The sequence below is a fragment of the Mauremys reevesii genome, linkage group 10, assembly GCF_016161935.1.
Source record: "Mauremys reevesii isolate NIE-2019 linkage group 10, ASM1616193v1, whole genome shotgun sequence".
In the NCBI taxonomy this organism is placed as follows: domain Eukaryota; kingdom Metazoa; phylum Chordata; order Testudines; family Geoemydidae; genus Mauremys; species Mauremys reevesii.
Genome location: NC_052632.1, coordinates 65,614,257 through 65,637,271, shown reverse-complemented (window position 1 = coordinate 65,637,271; position 23,015 = coordinate 65,614,257). Strand labels below are relative to the sequence as shown.

Below are 23,015 nucleotides of genomic sequence, written 5' to 3'. Positions count from 1 at the left end.
TGCTGTAAGGGAGCCCCTAAAAAGGCAACACCTCTTTTCTTCCAGCTAGCTGGATAAAGATCCATGTGCATAAAGGTTGCAGTGGGCATGTTTTACATAGGATACCAAACAGAGGATGTACGAGAACAGGGGTCGGCAACCTTTCAGAAGTGGGGTGCCAAGTCTTCATTTATTCACTCTAAGGCCTGGTCTACACTAAGGGGAGGGGTCGAACTAAGGTACGCAACTTCAGCTACGTGAATAGCGTAGCTGAAGTCGAAGTACCTTAGTTCGGGCTACTCACCCGTCCAGACGCTGCGGGAATGAAGTCCGCGGCTCCCCCGTCGACTCCGCCACCGCCACTCGCTCCGGTGGAGTTCTGGAGTCGACGGGAGCGCGTCCGGAGTTCGAACTATCGCGTCTAGATTAGACGCGATAGTTCGAACTCCGAGAAGTCGAACGCCGCCCGTCGACCCGGCAGGTAAGTGTAGACCTACCCCAAGTTAAGGTTTCGTGTGCCAGTAATACATTTTAACCTTTTTAGAAGCTCTCTTTCTATAAGTCTATAATATATAACTAAACTATTGTTGTATGTAAAGTAAACAAGGTTTATAAAATGTTTAAGAAGCTTCATTTAAAAGTAAATTAAAATGCAGAGCCCTCCCCGGACCGGTGGCCAGGACCTGGGCACTGTGAGTGCCACTAATGATCAGCTCGCGAGCTGCCTTCGGCACACGTGCCATAGGTTGCCTACCCCGTACTAGAATTAGTGGCCTGTAGATGAAAAGTTCAATTTGGAAGAAAATTAGAATGGAGAGGGGGGTAAAAGTTTAATCTCAGTAAAATGTTTTTCTTTTTTAGGTATTTCTCTTATAACACAAGAAACAAAGAAATCAACAAAATCTCTATAAAGTGTTCTGAAATGCTTTGAGTTAATTGACAGTATTTTAGATAAAGTCACAAAAAATTACAGTTCAGAAAGCAAAATGGGCTCAGAAAGTCTTTAAAAGATTATGTACTGTTTTACAGCAGTGCATCTAAATTCATTTCTTCTGGGTCATGTTAAGACCATGGGCTGAATTCTCCAGTCTTCTCTGTCCTAATTCTGGATTCTGGTTGGAGATGACCAGCTGAGAATTACCTTGTGCAGGAGAAATCTTCGATGGCATAAGGCTGGTGGAAGTGGTTCCTGTGCCAGCATCTGCTGCACCTTCTTCTCCACTCTCCCATAAGATGGATAGGTGGTGTGGTACAGACTTAAAGGGCAATTTGCCAATCGTGTAAGTTAGAGCAGCTACTCAGGCATCCTAACTTCCACTGGGCCTGGTTCCCTGCTCCTTTGAAGAGGAGAATACAGATGTATTCTGAGAAAAGTAAGTCATGTAAATGGCTGCTAACAAAATCCAGAACTGTTCTACACATTACTACAAAATAGAATCTAGTCATGTTTTATTTAGACCATTAGAAAGTTTTGTTTTAAAATCAATATTTAAACAAATGATATTTTTATGTAAATATATCTTTCTGTAAGTAAAATTTTGCAGGTCAATATTATCTTTCACCATAAGTTTGAGTTTTACTATGTTTTCATCTTTTGTTTTTTATGCAGCAACAAAAGGTTGGGTTATTTTGTCACTTGGTTTCTGAGACTGTGCAAATACCCTTTCCTTTCAGCCGATTTGTTATCACAAAATATCATACAACTTGGGACAGTTTGGTATTTTCTGCTTGAGCGGGATAGTAGGAGCATTGCAGGACACAGCTCTGGAGCAGAGCTGTATATGAATTGCTTGTGTGCACTGTTTCTAATTTAAATTACTTCTGTTAATCCATTACTTTTATGAGCGCTTTTCATTCATCCAAACAATTAAACCGACAACAGTATTGTTTGAATTACTACACTATTGGTCCCTTGTCACTCACCTTTCTCAGATACAGGCAGGGGCGGCTCTAGACATTTTGCCGCCCCAAGCAGGGCGGCATGCCGTGGGGGGCGCTCTGCCGGTTGCTGGGAGGGCGGCAGGCGGCTCCGGTGGACTTCCTGCAGACGTGCCTGGGGAGGGTCCGCTGGTCCCGTGGCTTTGGTGGACCTCTCGCAGGCACGCCTGCGGGAGGTCCACCGGAGCCGCCTGTTGCCCTCCCAGCGACCGGCAGAGCTTCCCCCGCGGCATGCCGCCCCAAGCACGCGCTTGGCATGCTGGGGCCTGGAGCTGCCCCTGGATAGAGAATATAAAGTTTGAACTGAAATGTTGTGTGATCAAAGTAGATGCCAGTATCTGCATTACAATTGCAAGGTAACCTGGTTGGTATGAGTCAGGCCGACATTTTTATGTGTTGTAACAGCATTTGTCTGTCTGTCATTAATGTTACTGTCCAAACTACTGCATTAACAATACTATGCATTAATTAGGAAATACATATTGTTGATTTTACAGGAACTGTATACATGGATATGAAACTATATTGTTGATCTTTTCAATATAGAGAGAAATGCCTTCATCTCGGGAGATTTGTTCTCTTCTATCTAACATTTTGGTTGTATATCTTTCAGGTGGCAGAAATGCACGGGGAGCTTATAGAATTCAATGAGCGACTACACCGTGCTTTGATGGCTAAAGAAGCTCTTGTATCCCAAATGAGGCAGGAACTCATTGATTTGAGAGGGCCAGTAAGTGTGTTTGTGTATTTACAGCTTGCTTATTCTCTAATTTTCAAAATATACCACAGCGTAATAGTTTTAGAAGTGTTTCCCATTGTAAAGGTCACTTAAAATAAAATGCCTATTGTTTTATAAAGAATAATCTGATTAATAATTAATTTGTCAATAACTCATGACCTCTTGTCTCTTTCTTTGTTGTTTATCTTGTTTTTAGCAGTATTCGTTACCAGAAATTGAAAAAGAATAGTAAAATTAAATTGGCATTTGAACCAAGAACTCATAAATTGTCCTTTATCCTTATTACTAAGCTGAATTTTTTATAGTGAAAAGTTGGCACAGTATATTTAGAGTAAATATAATTGGCAGTTTTTCAAGTAGTGGGTTACATGTATTACCTGTAAATATTCAGACGTCTATAGTCAATGTATTCTGAAAATACTTTGTAATGTTCCTAGGGCAATTCAGTTGCTCAAAGATAAGCTAAGGACTTTTGGGCACGGAGTGATAAATATAAATAATTATGTTATATACTAGGCATGGATGTCCTGATAAATACATCAGTGTCCTAAAATTGCTTCATGATTACATGAAAGCGACTGTTCTGAGCAGCACTGGCTCCTAGAGTGAACCTTTTCAAAGTACAAACAGGAGTCAAACAGAGCTGTATCATCGCTCCAACCATGTTTGCGGTTTTTATTGCCGTCATTCTTTACCTAATTGCTGGGAAGTTTACAGCTGGCATTGAAATCATTTACAGAATGGATGGAAAGCTGTTGAGGCTTAGCAGGCTGAAAGCCAAGAGTAAGATTTCCACAATATCTATTGTGGAACTTCAGTATGCTGTTGACAACGCAATCTTTGCCCAGTCTGAGAAAGATCTTCAAACTATCTTGAATGTGTTTGCCGATGTGTATGCATGTCTTGGTTTCACTCTTAATATCAAGAAGACTAAAGGGCTCTATCAGCCCTCTCCAAATGAGGTATTACATGCCCCATCTATCAAAATTAATGGAGTGGCACTGGAGAATGTCGATCATTTCCTCTACCTTGGAAGTCATCTTTCATCCAAGGCAGATATTGATGCAGAAATTCAACATTGCCTGAACTGTGCCAGTGTAGCTTTTTCTCATTTACGGCACAGGGTTTTTGAAGATCATGACATTGTACAGACACCAAGATTCTTGTTTATCAAGCTGTTATTCTCCCAACACTGTTGTATGGGTCCAAAATTTGGACAACCTATAGACACCACTTGAAAGTCCTTGAGAGGCACCATCAATGCTGCCTTCCTAAGATTCTGAAGATCAAATGGGATGACAGGTGCACCAATATTAGTGTTCTGGAAGAGGCAAAGACCACCAGTATCGAGGCAATAATCATCTGTCAGCAATTCCACTGGACTTGTCACGTTGTCTGGATGCCAGACCATCACCTCCCAAAACAAGTCCTGTTCTCTCAGCTGAAAGAAGGGTACCATAACGTGGGTGGACAATGGAAGCATTATAAGGACTTGCTGAAGGACAACCTAAGAAAGTGTAATATTAACATTGACACTTGGGAGACACTTGCCCAGGATCGCTTAAAATTGAGTGAAGTCTTATGTGATGATCCCCTGCATTTTGAACTTGCTCACTGACAAGCTGAAGAGGACAAGAGGCGCAGGAGGAAGGAGACACTGACTTCCAGTCATGTCAACAGCCTCCTGCTGAGCCTGAAAACATCTGCCCTCACTGTAATAGAACTTGTGGTTCAAGGATTGGCCTTATTAGCCACCTGAGAACCCATAACTCCCATGGAGAATGATCATACTCTGTAACAAGTGATCGCCCATCATCATCATACTAGGCAATTGAAATAAAAGATGCTAAGGCATTAGAGACAATGTGTTGAGTTTCTCAAACAAAAAAGAGCAGGATAAAAAGGAAAACAGAAATGAGACAAACACAATTTGTGGGAAGTTCCATAGCTTCACCTTCACATTGTCTGGGTATACTGGAAGAAGGACAGGAGACACTTGTTATGAATTTTAATCAGGCCGCAACTTTATTATATAGATGTCTGGGACTACAGTGCAGGGAAATCCATGTTTATTCAAATCAGTTCTCCGGGGCTTTCACCAGCCCCCCTTTGTTTCCATCCAGTTCCCCCAGCCGACCCATGGCTTGGACCTTACCATCCACCACCCTCGTAAGAGGGTTAAGGTGGGCTATGAGAATGGGGGAAAGGGAGCTTGGCTCCCTGCCGTACCAATCAGAGGAGTCCCCAACCCCCACCCCATTCTGTTCCTTTATCCAGTACTTCCTTTTAAGTCCTTTACCAGGCCATTTATCTTGTAACTGGCTGCCTTCCCTATGGAGTACTGGACATCCACCCAACCTTACAAAATAAGTTGCGACATATGGCCTACCACCTTTTCTTCTCACCAGAAAAGGTCCTCCCTCACACCTGCTGTGCGGAAGGCGAAAAAACCTCACTCCACCAAAGCCAATTCAAATGGTGCAGGAAAAATTCCTTCCCAGACCCCCTTTAAAAGGAGTAACTAGCATAATGCCCACAGCAGGTCCTAACCCAGCCTGCCATTCGGCTCCACTAGGGGAGGGTGGGTGCTGGCTTCCTCGCTGCATGGAACAAAGAGACTTGCCCCACCCAGGTTTCATACCTTTATGCCCTTCGGACCTCAGATTCGGGGGTGGAGGGGCAGGGCGGGGAGGGTGAGTCATTGCTGCAAAGCTGACCAACGAGCACCTTTTTTACAGCAGTTTCTGACCTTCTTCCTGCCTCCCCCATAAAGCAGAGCTGTCCTTCCTGGGTAAGCTCCAAACAAACTCTGCCCCACCTTAGTTGTGGTGCAGTCATTAGCAGCAACTACTGGGCTGTACTTGCCACGTCACCCTACACAGTCTCTGAATTCTACCTCCCTCTCCAGCTATGGTTCCACAGCTCCCAATTCTCTGAATCCTCTTGCTACATAGTCTATCTCCACTCTGCATTATAAGGCTGTATTTCCACTCCCAGACTCTAAAATGCTCTGTTACTGGTTTCTTCCTCCTGACTATCTAACCCTCCTTTCTTTCTCCCACTCCCATATTGACTCATCTCTCTCTGCTTTTGCCCCATTCAGCACATTACACTACTTTTCCAGGTCTCTTCCCAGTAGCAGATATGTCCTTTTGAAATAGGGCTTTCAGGGTCTTTTTGCATCATCTGCATGGGAGGCTGTTTTCCATGGAGGAAGAGAAAACTGTGCCTTTCTTCTCCTTTACAAAATTTCATTCTTTCAGGCTGGTTGCTTGCTCAGATCTTGGTGTGGTAAACATTAAGCTCTATATGTAGTGTTCTTCATGTACTATGTATTATGCAAACAACATGAGGATAATAATAGCTGGACCAAATTCTACTCTTATGTATTGTTGTGTTGTTAAAATCTGCAGGGTTCTTCTTTGAGTAATGGTCGCTATTGTATTCCACTAAGGGTTACACATGTGCATCATGTCCCTGGAGTCTGAGAATTTGAAAATAGTGTCCACTGGTCCACGTATGTGCCCTGGCTCGTGTCGTGCTTTCATCTGAGACGATAAAGGGTGGGGTGGACTGACCATGTCTCCTGTTCCTCCTCACCACCACATGGTCCGGGTCGGAACTTTCAGTGCCCTTGTTTCTGACACACCTTTAAATACACAGTTGTTAATAGCTTTTAGAATTTGACTTTTATAGTAGTTTTACCGGTTTTATTGTAGTTTTATGATAGTTTTTAGTAATTAGTATAGATAGATTGGGGGTTTGTTTCTCTATCCTCCCCTTCCCCATACCCACATGTGGGTACGGGACTATGCCCCCCAGATGGGGGACCTTATGCCCAATACATCAGCCTGAAACAATGAGGAGCATTCCTCCTGCTACTGAGTCTGAATCTGGCTCCAGGGGAACCACACCTATGCCAGGGTCTAGTTGGAAGGTAAGGAAGTATACCCCTAAGACTAATGTACTGGGAACCTTCACCTGCCTCCTCATTGAGGGCCCCTTCTAGTAGGTGCTTGGATCAGTTGGGTGGAGGAGGAACCCTTAGCCTGGCTCCAAGAGCGCCGCCGGAACCAGTGAGATTTCCCTCTTCTTCTCTAGAAGAGACAGTGACTATTGTCCTCTTCAGCTCTGGATGACTTCAGGTATTTCCAAGAACTGCTGCGCAGAGTCATGGGGGAATGCCACATTCCCCTAGAGGAAATCCAAGACACCAAGCAGAAGCTCCTGGATATCCTCCATTCCTTGGCACCAACTAGGGTTGCATTGCCTATTAATGATGTCATCCTCGAGCCTGCCAGGATAGTATGGCATGCACACCTACCCCCAAAGGGGCAGAAAGACACTATTACGTTCTGGCTAAGGGGTCTGAGTTTCTCATCTCAGTTCCTCTCTCCAAACTTCCTGGTTGTTTAAGCAAGGAATGAGCCAGACAACAGCACCCTCGCTCTACACCATCTGACAAGGAAGACGTGCATTTGGATCTTTTGGGGTGTAAGGTCTTTTCCTCAGCCAGCCTCCAATTTAGGGTTATGAACAATTAGGTGTTAGTAAACAAATATGACTTCTTGAATTACAGCAAATTTGAGAAATTTGCTGATAGCCTTCCACTTCAGGATCAGACTCATTTTGCAGTGCTCACTGAGGAAGAGAAGCTGGTAGCAAGAACAGCGCTCCAATTGGCAGTGGATGCAGATCCTCCAGGACCATGGCTTCAGCCATAATTATGCGTAGGGAATCTTGGTCCTACTACTCTGGCTTCCCTAGTGAGGTGCAGAACACTATCAAAGAGCTCTCCTTCGATGAATCCCATCTATTTAATCAAAAGACTGATGAATTGCTACATACCATCAAGGAGTCCAGAGCCACCCTTCACTTGCTGGGCATCTACTCTGCTACCCCAAAGTATAAATTCTACCGCCCACCACCCACCCAACACTATAGATTCCCCCAATTCTACCCTCAGAGACCTTATGAATAAGGCTGCGTGTCTGTCGTGGAGGTCGTGGAAGTCACGGATTCCATGACTTTCCCTGACCTCTATGACTTCTGCAGTGGTGGCTGCAGCAGCAAAAGTTTGGCTGTGGGAGGTGGCTCAGGGCTGGTGCCAGAGGATTGGGGTGTGGGGAAGAGCTCCCTGGAAGTAGCCGGCATGTCCCTGCAGCTCCTAGGTGGAGGGGCCAGCGGGCTCTGTGTGCTGCTGCCCCTGCCTACAGACATTGCACCCATGGCTCCCATTGGCTGTGGTTCCCAGCCAATGGGACCTGTGGAGCTGGCAGTCATGGCAGGACAGCGCGTAAAGCCCCCCTGGCCTTCTCTCCCCTGAGGAACTGCAGGGACATGCCAGCCACTTCCAGGGAGCTTGTCCATGACTTTTTCTAAAAATACCTGTGACTAAAATGTAGCCTTACTTAGAAGCCACCAAGGAAGTGACAGAAAACCCAAAGATCCTGCCTCCCAGGACGCTCTTCACAGGTTTCCACCTCACAGCTTCAGTCTCTGACTAAGAGCCTCAAGGGCAGCCAATCATATTGCTAACCACCTCACAAGCACCCTGCCCCCTTTTGGGATCATGTAACACTCTTTTCCCAAGCTTGGAGTGCAATAACAACGGAGAAATGAGTGCTGAACATCATCCACCATGCTATATGATCTAATTTATCATGCTACCTCCTCTAAAAAAACCCTCCATATCCCTTCTCAGGGACCACTCTCATGACAGCATTCTCACCCCAGAACTGAATTCCCTGCTACACTGGTAGACCATGTTCCCCCAGAATTATCAAGGAATGGGGTTCTATTCGACTTACTTCCTCATACCTAAGAAGAAAGGTGGGTGGAGACTAGTCTTTGACCACCATCATCTCAATCGCTTCATCCACAAACTCAAGTTTGGCAGCAATTATCCCATCCATACAAAAATATGTGATTTATTGCTCTCGATATGTAGGACACCTATTTTCACATCAATATCCATCTGGCCCACAGATGCTTCCTGCGATTCATAGTCAGCACCCACCATTTCCAGTACAGGGTACTCCCCTTTGGAATAGCTACTGCTTCCAGAGTCTTCACCAAAGACTTCTCTATTGTAGTAGCTTATATCAGACGTCTTGGGGTCCTGGGGTTTCCATATCTCGACATCTGGCTCCTAGGTGCACGGTCCAGGCTTGAAGCCCAAGTTTCAACCTCCATGTTATTCGATGTTGAGAAATCGATCCTAGACCCCACGCAATCCCTGGATTTGATAGCGGCCACCATCAGTTGAGTCACAGCATGGACCTGCTTACCAAGGAACAGGTAATGAGAGAAATCGTAACTCTCGTTGTCAACAATCCTTATGTACCAACCAGGACTTGCCTTCTTGGCCTTTTGCCTTCATGTACATATGTGACTGCTTTTGCTCGACTCCACCTTCACTGCCTCCAGACGTGACTCCAGACAGTTTACTCACCAAAATATCACCCCATGGACCTTATGGACAGTCCCTGCCATGGTACTGTCATCCCTTGAGTGGTGGGCAGATCCATGTCATGTTTGCATAGGGGTTCCCTCCTTTCCAGACAAGATGATCATCACCTACGCATCCCTGGTAGGCTGGGAAGCACACATGGACGATCACTTGACACAGGGAATGTGGTCTCGAGAACCCAGGATGCACATCAATATCCTGGAACTCTGAACTGTAAGGAAAGTATGCTGATCCTTTCTTCCATTCATCCATTCCCATCTTGTTCTCATCATGACAGAAAACACCACCACTATTTTCTACATCAACAAACAGGAGCATGAGATCTACTGCTTTATGTGCAGAAGCAGTCAGTCTCTGGAATTGTGAAGTATCAGAGGGGTAGCCATGTTAGTCTGGATCTGTAAAAGCAGCAAAGAGTCCTGTGGCACCTTATAGACTAACAGACTATTGGCGCATGAGCTTTCGTGGGTGAATACCCACTTCATCGGATGCATGTCATCCAACGAAGTGGGTATTCACTCACGAAAGCTCATGCTCCAATACGTCTGTTAGTCTATAAGGTGCCACAGGACTCTTTGCTGCTCTCTGGAATTGGTGCATCACTTACCATAAGAACATAAGAACAGCCATACTGGGTTAGACCAAAGGTTATCTAGTCTAGTTTTGTTCTTTTCTGAACCTTTTCCAATTCCAATACATATATTTTGAGATAGGGTGACCACATCTGCACACAGTATTCAAGATATGGGCATACCATGGATTTATATAGAGGCAATATCATATTTTTTATCTTATTATCTATCCCTTTCTTATTGATTCCCAACATTTTGACTATTACTGCACATTGAGTGGATGTTTTCAGAGAATTATCCACAATGACACCAAGATCTCTTTCTTGAGTGCTAACAGCTAATTTAGACACCATCCTTCTATATGTATAGTTGGGATTATGTTTTCTAATGTGCATTACAATGTGCATTACTTTGTGCTTATCAACATTAGCTTTCGTGGGTAAAAAACCTCACTCAGCTTATGCCCAAATAAATCTGTTAGTCTTTAAGGTGCCACCGGACTGCTTGTTTTTGCGGATACAGACTGACACGGCTACCTCCTGATACTTTATCAACATTGAATTTCATCTGCCGTTTTGTTGCCCAGTCACCCAGCTTTGTGAGACCAGATACTCTTGTCCGTAGCCTGTATTCCTGGGACACAGAATGTGCTCACAGCTTCACTCAGCAGACATTTTGTGATTGACCACAAGTGGGAACTTCACAATTCGATAGTACATGACATTTTCACCTGATGGGGGATTCCAATGAGAGATCTCTTCACCTCACATATAAACAACAAATGTATCCCCTACTGCTCCAGGGAAGGTCTCAGCCACCAGTCTCAGGGCAATGTGCGCCTACTCTCCTGATCAGACCAAATCAACTATGCCTTCTCTCCTTTACTGCTCCTACATTTGGGTATTCCACAAGATCCAACAAGACACAACGACGGTCATTCTGATTGCCCCTTGCTGGCCCAGACAGTTCTGGTTTCCCAATCTCCTTCACATGTCAACCCGTCCACCAATTCCTGTCCCCACCTTCCCCAATCTGCTGACACAGTGCAACAGCGAGATCAGACATCCCAGTCCACAGGCACTCCACCTCAGAGCGTGGTATTTGGATGGGCATCTGTGTTATAAAGGACCTGTTCTTCAGCCATGCCATCCTCTCCAGCAGCAGGAAGGAATCCCTTAGGCACTGTTACCAGGCGAACTGGAAACACTTTGCCTCCTGGGCCCAACAAAAGAGAATTCCACCAGAATCAGCAGGGATCCTCTTCCTCTTGGACTGCATTCTGTCCCTGAATGTCTCACCTTCAACTCTCTGCAAGTCCACCTGGTGACAGCGCATTCTACCCTCCTGTGGAAGATCACTCTTTCTTTACATATTCGCTAACTGCTAGGTTTTGGGCCTCCTCAGAACCATCTCACCTGTCCAACCCCTCAGACCTCAATGAGACCTGAACCTAGTTCTAGCCATACTAATGAAACCAACCTTTGAACTGTTGCCATCATGCTCTATTTCCCTCCCTTCCATGAAAGTCACCTTCTGTATTGCTATTGCTTCCACAAGAAGGATTGGCGAACTTAGAGCTATGCTGACAAACCCACCTTTCACAATTTTCCACAAAGCTAGTCTCCCTGCACCTGCATCCCAAGTTCTTATCAAAGATAATCTCTCAGTTTCACATCAGTCAATTCATTCACTTATCTGTTTTCTTCCCAAAGCCACACATGTACAAAGGAATGCTGACTCTATTCCTTAGACTGCCAATGAGCTTTAGCCCTATACCTATGGAGAATGAAACCTATCAGGAAGTCCTCCAGACTGTTTGTTGCAGTAGCAGAAAGACTCAGGGGACAGGCCATCTCCACCCAAAGAATCTCAAATGGATTTTGGGTTGCATCAAACTGTGCTACCAATTATCAGGTCTGCCTCCCCATACCGGGGTATGGGCTCACTCCACAACAGCTTCTACGACTGCCTCCCTCCAGGATGTGCCACTCCAGGACATATGTAGGGCGGCCATGTGAAGTTCTGTGAACACCTTTGCAATGCATGGTGCCTTAGTGCAGGACTTGGTAACCGACGACTCCTTTGGCACTGCAGTTTTCCACACAACCATTCTGTCCTCATCCTCGCACCCTCTTCCGACTTAGGTACTGCTTGTTAATCATCCTCAGTGGAATATAATAGGGACCATCACTCAAAGAAGAAGAGGAGGTTACTTACCTGTAATGAGAGGTTCTTTGAGCTGTGTGATTCCTGTCTATATTCGGCGGACACTGCTTTTAAATTCTCCGACTCTGGGAGCATGCTACGAATGTATAACCTTCAGTGGAATATAGATGGGGATCACACATCTCGAAGAACCTTCAGTTACAGATAAGTAACTTCCTCTTTTTTTGTTTTTGTAATTAAATGATATAGAAAATATTTTGAACTGAAGTCTAGGCAACCCATTCTAACACAAGATAATCTGTGGAGAGAACAAATTTACATTAGTGTTGCAGAAAACAGCCTGTGAAACCTGTGTATGCTGGATTGCTTACACACTGGAGGACAGACAGGCAGACCTTTAGACTTTCTAGGCATCTGAGCATTCTAAACATCTCAGTTAGACTCCAAGTATCATGAATTGTGTAGCTCCTACCTTTCAGATCTGCACATTGTATTGATGAATAAACAACTGAGTGGGATTTGTTTCCTTCAAAACAATTTTAGAGAAAGTTATTGGGGAGGATCATTTTGTCAGCATAAGTGCTGCTGAGGTGGGATGTCTGCAAGAGCTTTGAGGATGCTGTACATTGTTGTTTTCTGTTTTTGAGCTGCTGCCAATGCTGTTTTGAGACGCTTGCCTATGTTGCTCCTGAGAGCCATGGGTGGGTGGCAGTTCCTGCTGCTTTTATGTTTTCCCTCAGTTATTGCTTTCCTTTGGACTTTCATGTTTGGAAGAAAAGGCTGATCTGAGGTTTGTGCTGGCTGAAGAGGGTAGTGAGAAAGGGTGTTTTTTAAATATTGTCGGGATTTATTGGTGGGGTTATGTAGTCTGTTGAGCTAACATTTGATTCTTCCTATTGACTCCTATAATGGTGTTTCAGTCGTGCCTCCCCCTCTGGGGCGGAGGGAGGCCACACCGCCTCACTATATCACCGGGATCACGGCCTAGTGTAAAGGGAATTAGCAGAGTAGGCATTCTTGTCCCACCTTTGTAATAGGGTGGAACTCCAAACAGTCAATAGGACCTAGGCCCTCAGGCAGGGCTGGGCTAATGAGTAGCCTGTCCGCTCTAGCCCTTAGGCAGGGCTGAACTAGTGAGTAGTCTATGAGCTCTAATCCTTAGGCAGGTCTGAGCTAATGAGCAGTCTATGAGCTCTAATCTTTAGGCAGGGGAGAGCTAGCAAGCAGTCTTTGCTGGGAAGGCTGCCACTCGGGGACGCGGCTGATTTGGCAACTAGGGTGGTTGTGTCAACGATGGTCATGAGGTGCAGTTCCTGGCCTATCCCAGGTAATGTAGGCCTCAGTCCAGGATCTTCCCTTTGATGAGAACGGTCTCTTTACTGAGCAGACTGACGCGAGTCTGCATGGACTGAAGGACACTCAGGCTACCCTTCGCTCACTGACTTTGCATACATCTCAGTTGACGAGGAAGTAGTTCTGGCTGCTGCCACGGCCTTGGCAGCTTCAGTAGGGGCCCACAAGGAGAAGGGATAGAGACATGAGTTTTAGTTGTCGCCGCCCTTCGTCTTCCTGCTCCCCTGCACAACTGGGGCCAGAAGTGCTCATTTTGAGGGTGTGCTCAAGAGCAAGGCTCCACTCAACTTCTGGGATCCGTCTCGTTCTCTCCTCAACTGTCTTCATCCCCACCATTTGGCCTAGTCACGGGTCACCTCGAACTGGTGGATGCTAGAGTTTTAACTCGGGGCTACACCCTGTAATTCTTGGTTGTCCCCTCCACCCCCCTTCCCTGTCTCTCTTCATGGAACCTTCTCACGAGCAACTCCTCGTTCAAGAGGTCAAGAATCTCATACAGCTGGAGACTGTGGAGGAGGTCCCTTAGGACATGAGAGGAAAAGGGTTTTACTCCCGTTATTTCCTAATCCTGAAAGCAAAAGGCAGCCGAAGACCCATTCTGGAGCTGCGATCCTCAATAAGTCTCTCAGAAAGTTGACGTTCCCCATAGTTTCCCTGGCTTCCATCATCCCCTTCCTGGATCCGGGAGACCGGTACGCTGCCCTTGATTTGAAGGATGCTTATTTCCATATCTCCATCTTCCAAGATCACAGACAATTCCTGTTTTTATGGTGGGCAGGTGCCATTTCCAGTTCACGGCACTGCCCTTTGGTCTCTCGTCTGCCCCGAGGGTCTACCCGTATCTCGATGATTGGCTCATCAAGAACAGGTGCAGGGGAGCCTCGATCTGATTCATTCCACCTGCCACAACCTGCCTGTTGATAAACGAAAAGAAATCGACTTTAAGGCCAGTGCAACAAATAGAGTTCATTGAGTCGGTTCTCAACTCCACATGAGGCAGAGCCTTCCCTCCGGAGGCGTGTTTCCAGGACCTGATCTCCCATATGAAAAACTAACTGCTCACCACTGCCCACACCTGCCTGCGGTTGTTAGGCTATGTGGTCTGGCACACCCGGCTCCGTCTCTGGCCACTGCAAGCATGGTTGGCGTTGGTCTACATCTCCAACAGACACTATCTAGATTGGGTAGTCACGGTGCTGGTTCACATCCGATTGTCCCTGGATTCGTGGTTGAGCCCCGAATCGGAGTTGGAGGGAGTTCCCTTCATGGCCCAATTCCCATCGCATATCCTGGTTTCCGATGCCTCGGACCTGGGCAGGGGAGTCCACCTAAGTGAGCTCAGCACGCAAGGCCGCTGATCATGGGATGATCTGTCCATGTAAACATCAGGGAGCTCAAAGCAGTTTGCCTGGCCTGGCAGGTTTTCTGCCCCACCTCAAGGGCAAGGTGGTGCAGGTTCTGACACTCAGTACACTGCAATGTGTTACATCAAAAGGCAGGGTGCTTCCAGGTTACCGGCCCTTTGCCAAGAAGCTCTCCACCTTTGGGACTTCTGTGTGCAGCACACCTTCCCATCTGGTAGCCACACATCTGCCCAGGGCCAGGAACACTTTGGCAGATCACCTCAGCAGGACCTTCTCGTCTTGCCACGAGTGGTCGCTCCATCTGGTGGTGGTCAGTGTGATCCCCTAGAGGTGGGGGACTCCGCACGTGGACTTGTTCGTGTCTCATCAGAACAGGAAATGCCAGATATTCTGCTCGTTCCAGGGATTGGACAGGGGCTCCCTGTTAAACGCCTTTCTGCTTCTGTGGTCAGGGGCTCTGATGTATGCCTTCCCATCGGTGCCACTAATCCACAAGGTCCTTATGAAGATCAAACAGGACAAGGCAAAGGTGATGCTGATAGCCCCTGCGTGGCCTCGGCAGCACTGATGGACCTTTCAGTAGCTGCCCCACTTCAGCTGTCTCCTTGGCTGGACCTGCTGTCCCAGAAACATGGCAGTCTTCTGCATCCGAATCTGTCGGTGCTGCACTTTACAGCATGGCTTCTGCCTGGCTAAATGCGGAAGAACGGGAATGCTCGGCCCATGTCCAACAGGTCTTGTTGGGTAGCAGAAAGCCCTCCACCAGAGTGACCTACCTGGCCAAGTGGAAGAGGTTCATGTGCTGGACCTCGGACCAGGGGTATTCAAGCTTAGCAGGCCTCGCTGCAGGCGATCCTGGACTGTCTTCTGCATCTCAAGCTCCAACGTTTGGCCTTGTCATCAATCAAAATCCACTTTGCCATTATTTCAGCCTTCCAACCTCCACTTTAAGTCAGATCAGTCTTCACTCACAACATGTTGGTCCGGTTTTTGAAAGGTCTGCAGCACCTCTACTCACACATGAGGGGTGCTGTTCCTCCTTGGGACCTGAACCTTGTGCTGTCACGGCTCTTGGGTCCTCCTTTCCAGCCTCTGGCTTACTGCTCCCTTCTCCTCCTCTCCTGGAAAGTTTCTTTCCTGGTCTCAATAATGTCTGCCCGTAGGGTCTCTGAGATCAGGGCGCTTACCTCAGAACCACCCTATATGGCTTTCTACAAGTACAAAGGCCAACTGCAGCTGCACCCAGTGTTCTTGCCCAGGGTAGTTTCACAGCTTCATACCAGCAAAGACGTATACTTACCAATCTTCTTTCCAAAATCTCATAAATCAAAAAAGGAGCACAGATTGCATGCCCTGGACATTAGGCGGACGCTCGCTTTGTACACTGACAGGACTAAGGCGTTTTGCAAAGTCAACGCAGGTATTTTCGTTGCAGTGGTGGACAGAATGAAAGGTCACTCAGTGTCTGCTCAGAGGATTTTATTGTGGATTATGGCTTGCATCCATTAATTTAAATTGCTGAAGTGAATTCCATCTCTTATCAGGGTTTAAGTTGATTAGTTTACTAAAACTGTTCCGTTAGACAAGCATCTGTTTTGAATAATAATAAAAATTGACAGGCAAATTTTAAGAGACTGAGAGAGATTCAGATTAGTTGGAATAATGTAGCATGGAAGACAAGCTAGCACATTTAAAAATAGTTTTACTCATAAGGGAAGCAACTCACATTGCATTCTCAGTACTAATGAAATGAGATTGTTATTCATTTGTGTGTATATGGCTTCTTAATGACCAAAACTTCTTCAGCAATTTTGGTAGTTTAAATAAGGCAAACTCATTTGCCAAGTTTCTTCTCATAAAGAGCTCTTACTGGATCTCAGTGACTCAGCTAGTTTACCATGCACAGTCAGGGGGGCTGTTCTCAAATGATGAAAGGAACCGTATGTACTTGTTGGAAGTATTGCTTCTGGCACATTGAGAAGGACACACTGATAATATACTGTGCAAAAAAAGCAACAGGCTATTTGTAAAATATGTGAAAGCATATAGAGCAGGTTATCCTTAGAAAACCTAATTGTTATCTTGCTTATTGGGTCTCTGAAGCAATCCCTTTCTGGGCTTGTGGCCTACATCCATAGGGAGGACTCCATTCTTAATTCTCTCTTCCCTGTCCTGCTGCTCATTCACACCCATCCCCCAAGATGTTCTCACCCGCGAAAATGGTCACGCTCCCCTTTCCACTCTTTATATGCCAACTGTCTGGGCCTTGCAATTACTTCCAGGGTTTTGAAGGTAAATCTTCTCCTTTCATTCTCTATATACACCAGCTGTTGTTTAGCAGAACTTTTCCATCTGCCTGTGATTGTAATACTAGTTATGCATCTGTGATCAGGACAAGCCTGGGAAATTGTAGGTGATTGACATGTGCAATCAACTGATTTCCACCCAAATGGCAGAGTTGCCACAAATTCCTGATCACATTCATGCAGTCACCAAAGTATGGTCTGTACCCATGCTTTTATTTATTTCTCCCTCCTCCGCCTTATTACCACAGTCCAGGATATCTACATCCTTTTGGACTTCCAAACTGTAAACCTCTGACTCAGCAAACTGGGGGAGGGGGGCGGGGGATTTGATTGGCCTGTCTGTCCCCTTGCAAGTCTGATAGCAAATGTATGTGTCTCAAGAGGTGGTATATGGAGCCTTTCATCTCTAGCTCTTCAGCTTGACTACTACCCAGTTTGGAACTGACACAAAGTTGTTAATTTGCTAATGTTGTTAGTGGGCAGGTATTTACATAAAATTCACTCTCACATTTGTCCCTAACTGCCATGATTGATAGAGATCTCAGCAAAGGGGATATTGAATAAATAGGCAGAGAAGATCCCTTACCACTAGAGATGATTACTTCAGGTCTGGATTGATGGAAGGTTTGTACAGACAGAAAGCACTGTGGTGAGAAGGTTTGTGTAGATGTTTCTAGTGTGTATCTGTCCAGAGAATTTTGCCTCCAAGGCTGTCAGTCCAGCACCTTCCTGTCACTAAAATGATAAAAGATACATTTAAAAATCCAAACTAGAAAAACAGGAAAAATGTTTTGCGTTTTACAAAGCCCCAAATAGGAGAAGGGAGTGTCATTTACTGTATGTTTGTATAGCACCTGCCATAATGGGGTCCTATTTTGGTTGGCCTCTAGATGCTACTGCAATATAAATGTTAAATAAGAAACACCTACTTTGTCTTTCTGGCAGGTTATAAATGTTAGTATAGAGTGTAAGTGTTCCCCTAGATTTCCACTGTGGCATTTTATGAAATAAATATAAATGATTTCAACTGTGAAGCGTCTTTAAAACGTCAATAATACATACCATCTCTAGCTTAAAGAATGAATTTAAAAATGTATTTTTCCAGTCACCCAGTTATTCTGACATCACGTGTTTTAAAAAAAAATATCTAGCTTTGGTGGGACTCTGAATAAGTTGCACATCAGTGTGGCGTCTAAAAAATTCATGGTTTTACAAAAAAAATATTTTAAATGTGACATATTGAAAATATCCTGTTTATCTTAAATGCTGTTTGGAACAACTAGATATTAAAAAGCTTTTTCTCCAGCCACACATGTAAATATTGAAAATATTACCTATTTTTAAAATTGGAATAGACTGTTTTTCTTCCTGGAGATCCAAAGCAAATCATAAGATTTCCAATTGTGAGGAAAATTGCCCCCCCCCCTTTTTAGTAGAAACACAAAAAGCTTGTTTGCATAGAAGTTTTGAAAGTGTTTTATTTTTAATATTTTCTGATTTTTTTTTCTGTCATCAGCATACTACATTTAATATTCAGACTCTGTTGGGCAATTTATGCTGTTCTTAATTTTTATTTTTTTAAAAATACATCCTAAATATAAACTGAATGTTGCCTTTGAAAGCGTAGAATGAAATGGCTATATAAACAGTACTCATAAACTATTTGCATCAGAGCTGATATGCAGCCAGTGAAGTGCAGCCACCCCAGGAATGGAAGGCTGCTTCCATTCTGCTAGGACACCATGCAACAGCTTCCAGCTAATGTTACTCAATTTTTTTCCACGTGATTTTGTGTAAACTTGTAGCAAATGTTGTTACTGACTTTGTATGTAGTATATAGGTCACTGGGTTGTCACATGACATTGCATGACACAACTGTAAGTTTCAAAGTACACAATATTTTAAAGTCGGTCACTTTTCACAAAACTGAATGATTCAAGTGATTATATCAAGGCAAATAAACCTCTTTGAAAATGAAATCAAGATTAATTGATCCAGTGCTAGTACAAATCTAATGATGATGATCTACTGTGTTGTTCGGGTGAGGGAAAAATCTCCCAACATATGCTCTATATTAATTTAGCACCAGATTCTGCCACTCTAAATCATGTAGAACATTGTGTCATTCCCAGAACAGGATAATACTCAGTGTGAGTATGAGTAATAGATTCTGGCCCTCAGTGAGCAGTGTTTATGTTTTGCATGAAACTTTAATCTAGAGAAACCATTTCCTGTACACACTGTGTCCAGCAGCCCATTTATTATAGAAGTTAAATTGGGCAAAGTATTCATTCATTAAATACCAGGTATCCTGCACTTTATTCATGAAGGGGGACCTGATTGTCTGCTGCCCTGCTCCTTGCAAAGTTACTTTCCCTGGTATAGCCTTCAAACTCTACTGTTCTGATTTGGTGGAATTTACAGTCACATTATGCTTTGTAAATAACTGCACAATGGATTTGTCTAGACTTGAGTTTGCGGTTTTGTAGTAATTCAAGTTAATTGAATGGTCAGTTGTGTCAAGTTAATTAGCACGATTGTAAATGCTAGTGTAGACATGGTAATTTGTTTCAGAGATCATGGTGTCCTGGAGCAAATATTTGTTTGCTGTTAGTTTATAGCTTTTACTGTTGTTAGTTAACTTGAGTTAAAACAGGACTAAAAGCTTGGTCTAGACAAACCAAAGATGAAGGGCAACAGAAAATCAGGTTCATGATGAATAATATGCATTTTTTCATGTATCGTTCTTTGGATCAGTAGATTTCATTTCATACAGTGAATATTCTGATTCTTTTCCCAATGTCTAATACTTGTATATAATTGCCAGCCTATTTGGAAATTTGTTCTTACTGCAATGAGAGTGAGGAGTGGTGGACCAAGTAAGGAGTCATAAGCGGAGCCTTATGTTTGTAGCAGAACGATCATCAGAATGCAACTGAGGAAGATTAGGATCAGCTTTTCATTTAGAGAGAGGAAGAAAATAGTTCTGGGCGGGATATCAATATTATGAATATACTAAGTCAGTCTGCACTCCAGTAAACTGTAAGATAAGCAAATCTGTTTGAGAGTAGATATGACACTTTTTTTAGTTAATGAAGATGACATTTAGAAGACTATTATATATGCTATCACACTGACAACTCATGACACTACCCCCTCAAATTGACATCATTTGCAGTATACCCAAAATGTAAATGAATAAGTCACAATAAGGTGCATCATTTATTTATATATTCATTTTGTGAGTAAGTGATAAAATCAAGTCATGGTGAAGAACTCTGTGAAAGAATACTGCTCTGATACGTATTTTTTACTCCTTGTTTGCAGTTTAACAGTGAAAACTGAACCTCATCAACTGTAGTAGGTAGAATCATAGAAAAGGAGGGCTGGAAGGGACCTCAAGAGGTCATCAAGTACAGCACCCTGCTCTGAAGCAGGACCAAGTAACCCTACCATCCTTGACAGGTGTTTGTCCAACATGTTCTTAAGAACCTCCAGTGATGGGGATTCCACAACCTCATTTGGAATCCTATTCCAGAGCTAAACTACCCTTATAGTTAGAAAGTTTTTCCTAATATCTAACCTAAATCTCCCTTGCTGTAGATTAAGCCCATTACTTCTTGCCCTACCTTCAGTGGAAATGAAGAACAGTCGATCCCCATCTTCTTTATAACAGCCTTTAACGTATTTGAAGACTGTTATTAGGTTCCCCCTCAGTCTTCGTTTCTCGAGACTAAATCCCCCTCAGTCTTAGTTTCTCAAGACTAAACATTCAGTTGTTGTTTTTTTAACCTTTCCTCATAGGTCATGTTTTCTAAACCTTTTGTCATTTTGGTTGCTCAACTCTGGACTCTCTTCAATTTGTCCTCATATTTCTTAGTGTGACACCCAAAACTGGACAAGTACTCCAGCTGAGACCTCACCAGTTGTAAGCAGAGTGGGACCATTACCACCTGTGTCTTACATAGGACATTCCCGGTACTATGCCCCAGAATGATAGCATTTTTTGGAACTGTCTCACATTGTTGCCTCATATTCAATTTGTGATCCAGTATAGCCCTTAGATTCATTTTTAATAGTACTACCGCCTAGCCACTTTCCCCCCATTTTGAAGATGTTCATTTGATTTTTCCTTCCTAATTGTAGTACTTTTCACTTTATTGAATTTTATCTTGTTGATTTCAGATCAGTTCTCTAATTTGTCAAGATTGTTTTGTATTCTAATCTTGCCCTCCAAAATGATTGCAACCCCTCTCAGCTTGGTGTCATCTGCAGATTTTATAAGCATACTCTTCTCTCCATTTTCCAAGTCATTAATGAAAATATTGAATAGTACCGGGCCCGGGACTGACCCCTGCAGGGTCTCACTAGATATACCCTCTCAGTTTGAGAGCAAACTGTTGATAACTACTCTTGGTGTATGATCTTTCTGCCAGTTGGCACCCACCTGATAGTAACTTCATCTAGATTGTATTATGAAATTGTCATGTGGGAGTCTTATCGAAAGCGTTACTAAAATCAAGATATATCACGTGTACAGCTTCCCCCCATCCACTGGGACAGTAACCTGGTCAAAGTAGGAAATTAGGTTAGTTTGGCATGATTTCTTTTTTAACTAATCCATGATGGCTATTCCTTATAACCCTGTTATTCTCTAGGTGCTTACAAATTGTTTAATAATTTGTTTCAGTAGCTTTTCAGGTATCAAAGTTAGGCTGATGAATCTGTAATTCCCTGGATCCCCTTTGTTCCCTTTTTTAAAGATAGGTACAGTACTATGTTTGCCCTTCTCCCAGTCCTCTGGAACTTCACCTGCCCTCCTTGAGTTCTCAAAGGTAATTGCTAATGGTTCTGAGATTGCTTCAGTTGCTAAATACCTTAGCATGAATTTCATCAGGCCCTGCTGGCTTGAATACATCTAACTTATCTAAATACTCTTTAACCTGTTCTTTCTTCCTAGTTGTTAATATTGTGTTGAGTATGTGGCCACCATTAGCCTTTTTAGTGATGACTGAAGCAAAATGGGCATTAAACACCTCAGCTAGATGTCATCATAGCACTTGTAATCATAAAAATATAGTGTGCATGCTCAGTTAAGGATAAATGGACCATACCTACAGACTGACAGTGTTGATTATTTTATCCTATTTTACATCTAAAGGAAAAATGTCTCAGAAGCTGTTATGCTTTGAAGATTTATCTCAAGCAGAGACACCTATTTAAACATTTTGCAGGTCAAAGAGAAGACTCCATTTTGGTTTTTGATAATTTTGCCTATTTCCAAATTTTTTTTGTCCCTATCTTCTTAATCAATGGCTGTTTATGAAGTCTGAAGATAGACACAGTTTATGTTCCTCTTTGAAATCTGGTGGGTGTAGATTGCCACAGACTTGCAGGGGCGAAAGAAAATGCAGGCCTGTTATTTACCAGGCTGCACGTGGCAACAGACTATATTGGTAAGGGATGCAAGGAGAGTATGGGTCACGATGCAAACTGCAGACACACACACACACTAAAATTAATCAATTTAAAGTTTTATTGGGGATAATTACAAGGGGTAAGGGAGGAGCGTATGATTAGCCAATAGAGTTAATGAAACTTAAAACACACAATGACTAAAATATCTACTAACAATATTTATAAACAAAGATGCAGCATTTAGTAATAACTGATACTTACAAATACAAACCAACGCATAACGACCGGCAAACGTAGAAGCTCTGTTTGAAACACGTGAGCTGAGAGAGAGGCTTCAAGGTGATCAGGCTCGGTTACGGGTGTACACAGGATACACAGGATTCATTTTTCTTTCTCCTCTCCCTGCCTGCACATGGCAGGCAGGCCTAAAGTACCAACTATGACATCATAGAAGTGTAATAGGGGACGGGGCCCCAAACCTGTTTGTGTTCGTTTCTGATTGGCACAAGCAAAGTTTACACCAAGTAGGGGAGCAGGTGCCTTAAAGTCTGGCTTCGCCCCCAAAAGGTGAGGAAATGCATATTGTTTTAGAATGCGTTCAACACTGAATGACAAAAGAAGAGGCCAGGGCAATACCGGTATGGGCAAGTTTTACAGGATGCAGACAGGAACTCATCTCAACAGTGGGCTAGGACTTTATGGTTTTGG

The 23,015-nt window shown here is 43.9% G+C and overlaps 1 protein-coding gene and 1 long non-coding RNA gene across 25 annotated transcripts in view; one reads left to right on the top strand and one right to left on the bottom strand.

Moving 5' to 3' along the window:
• The window catches only part of SNX29 (sorting nexin 29), a 484,058-nt gene that overhangs the window by 222,570 nt on the left and 238,473 nt on the right, over nucleotides 1–23,015 (top strand). For all 24 annotated transcript variants that reach the window (XR_005585770.1, XR_005585771.1, XR_005585769.1 and 21 more), the window contains exon 16: nucleotides 2,531–2,647. Coding sequence is in view for 15 of the 24 variants with exons in the window: in XM_039492890.1 (XP_039348824.1) it covers nucleotides 2,531–2,647 (117 nt within the window). In the remaining 9 variants the exon portion in view is untranslated. The remainder of the gene's footprint in view (nucleotides 1–2,530; nucleotides 2,648–23,015) is intronic.
• Nucleotides 996–22,626, bottom strand: LOC120373878. Its single transcript, XR_005585782.1, has 3 exons — nucleotides 22,569–22,626; nucleotides 17,476–17,624; nucleotides 996–1,343 (listed from the first exon to the last, which is right to left on the bottom strand). It is a non-coding gene; the product is annotated as an uncharacterized LOC120373878 (long non-coding RNA).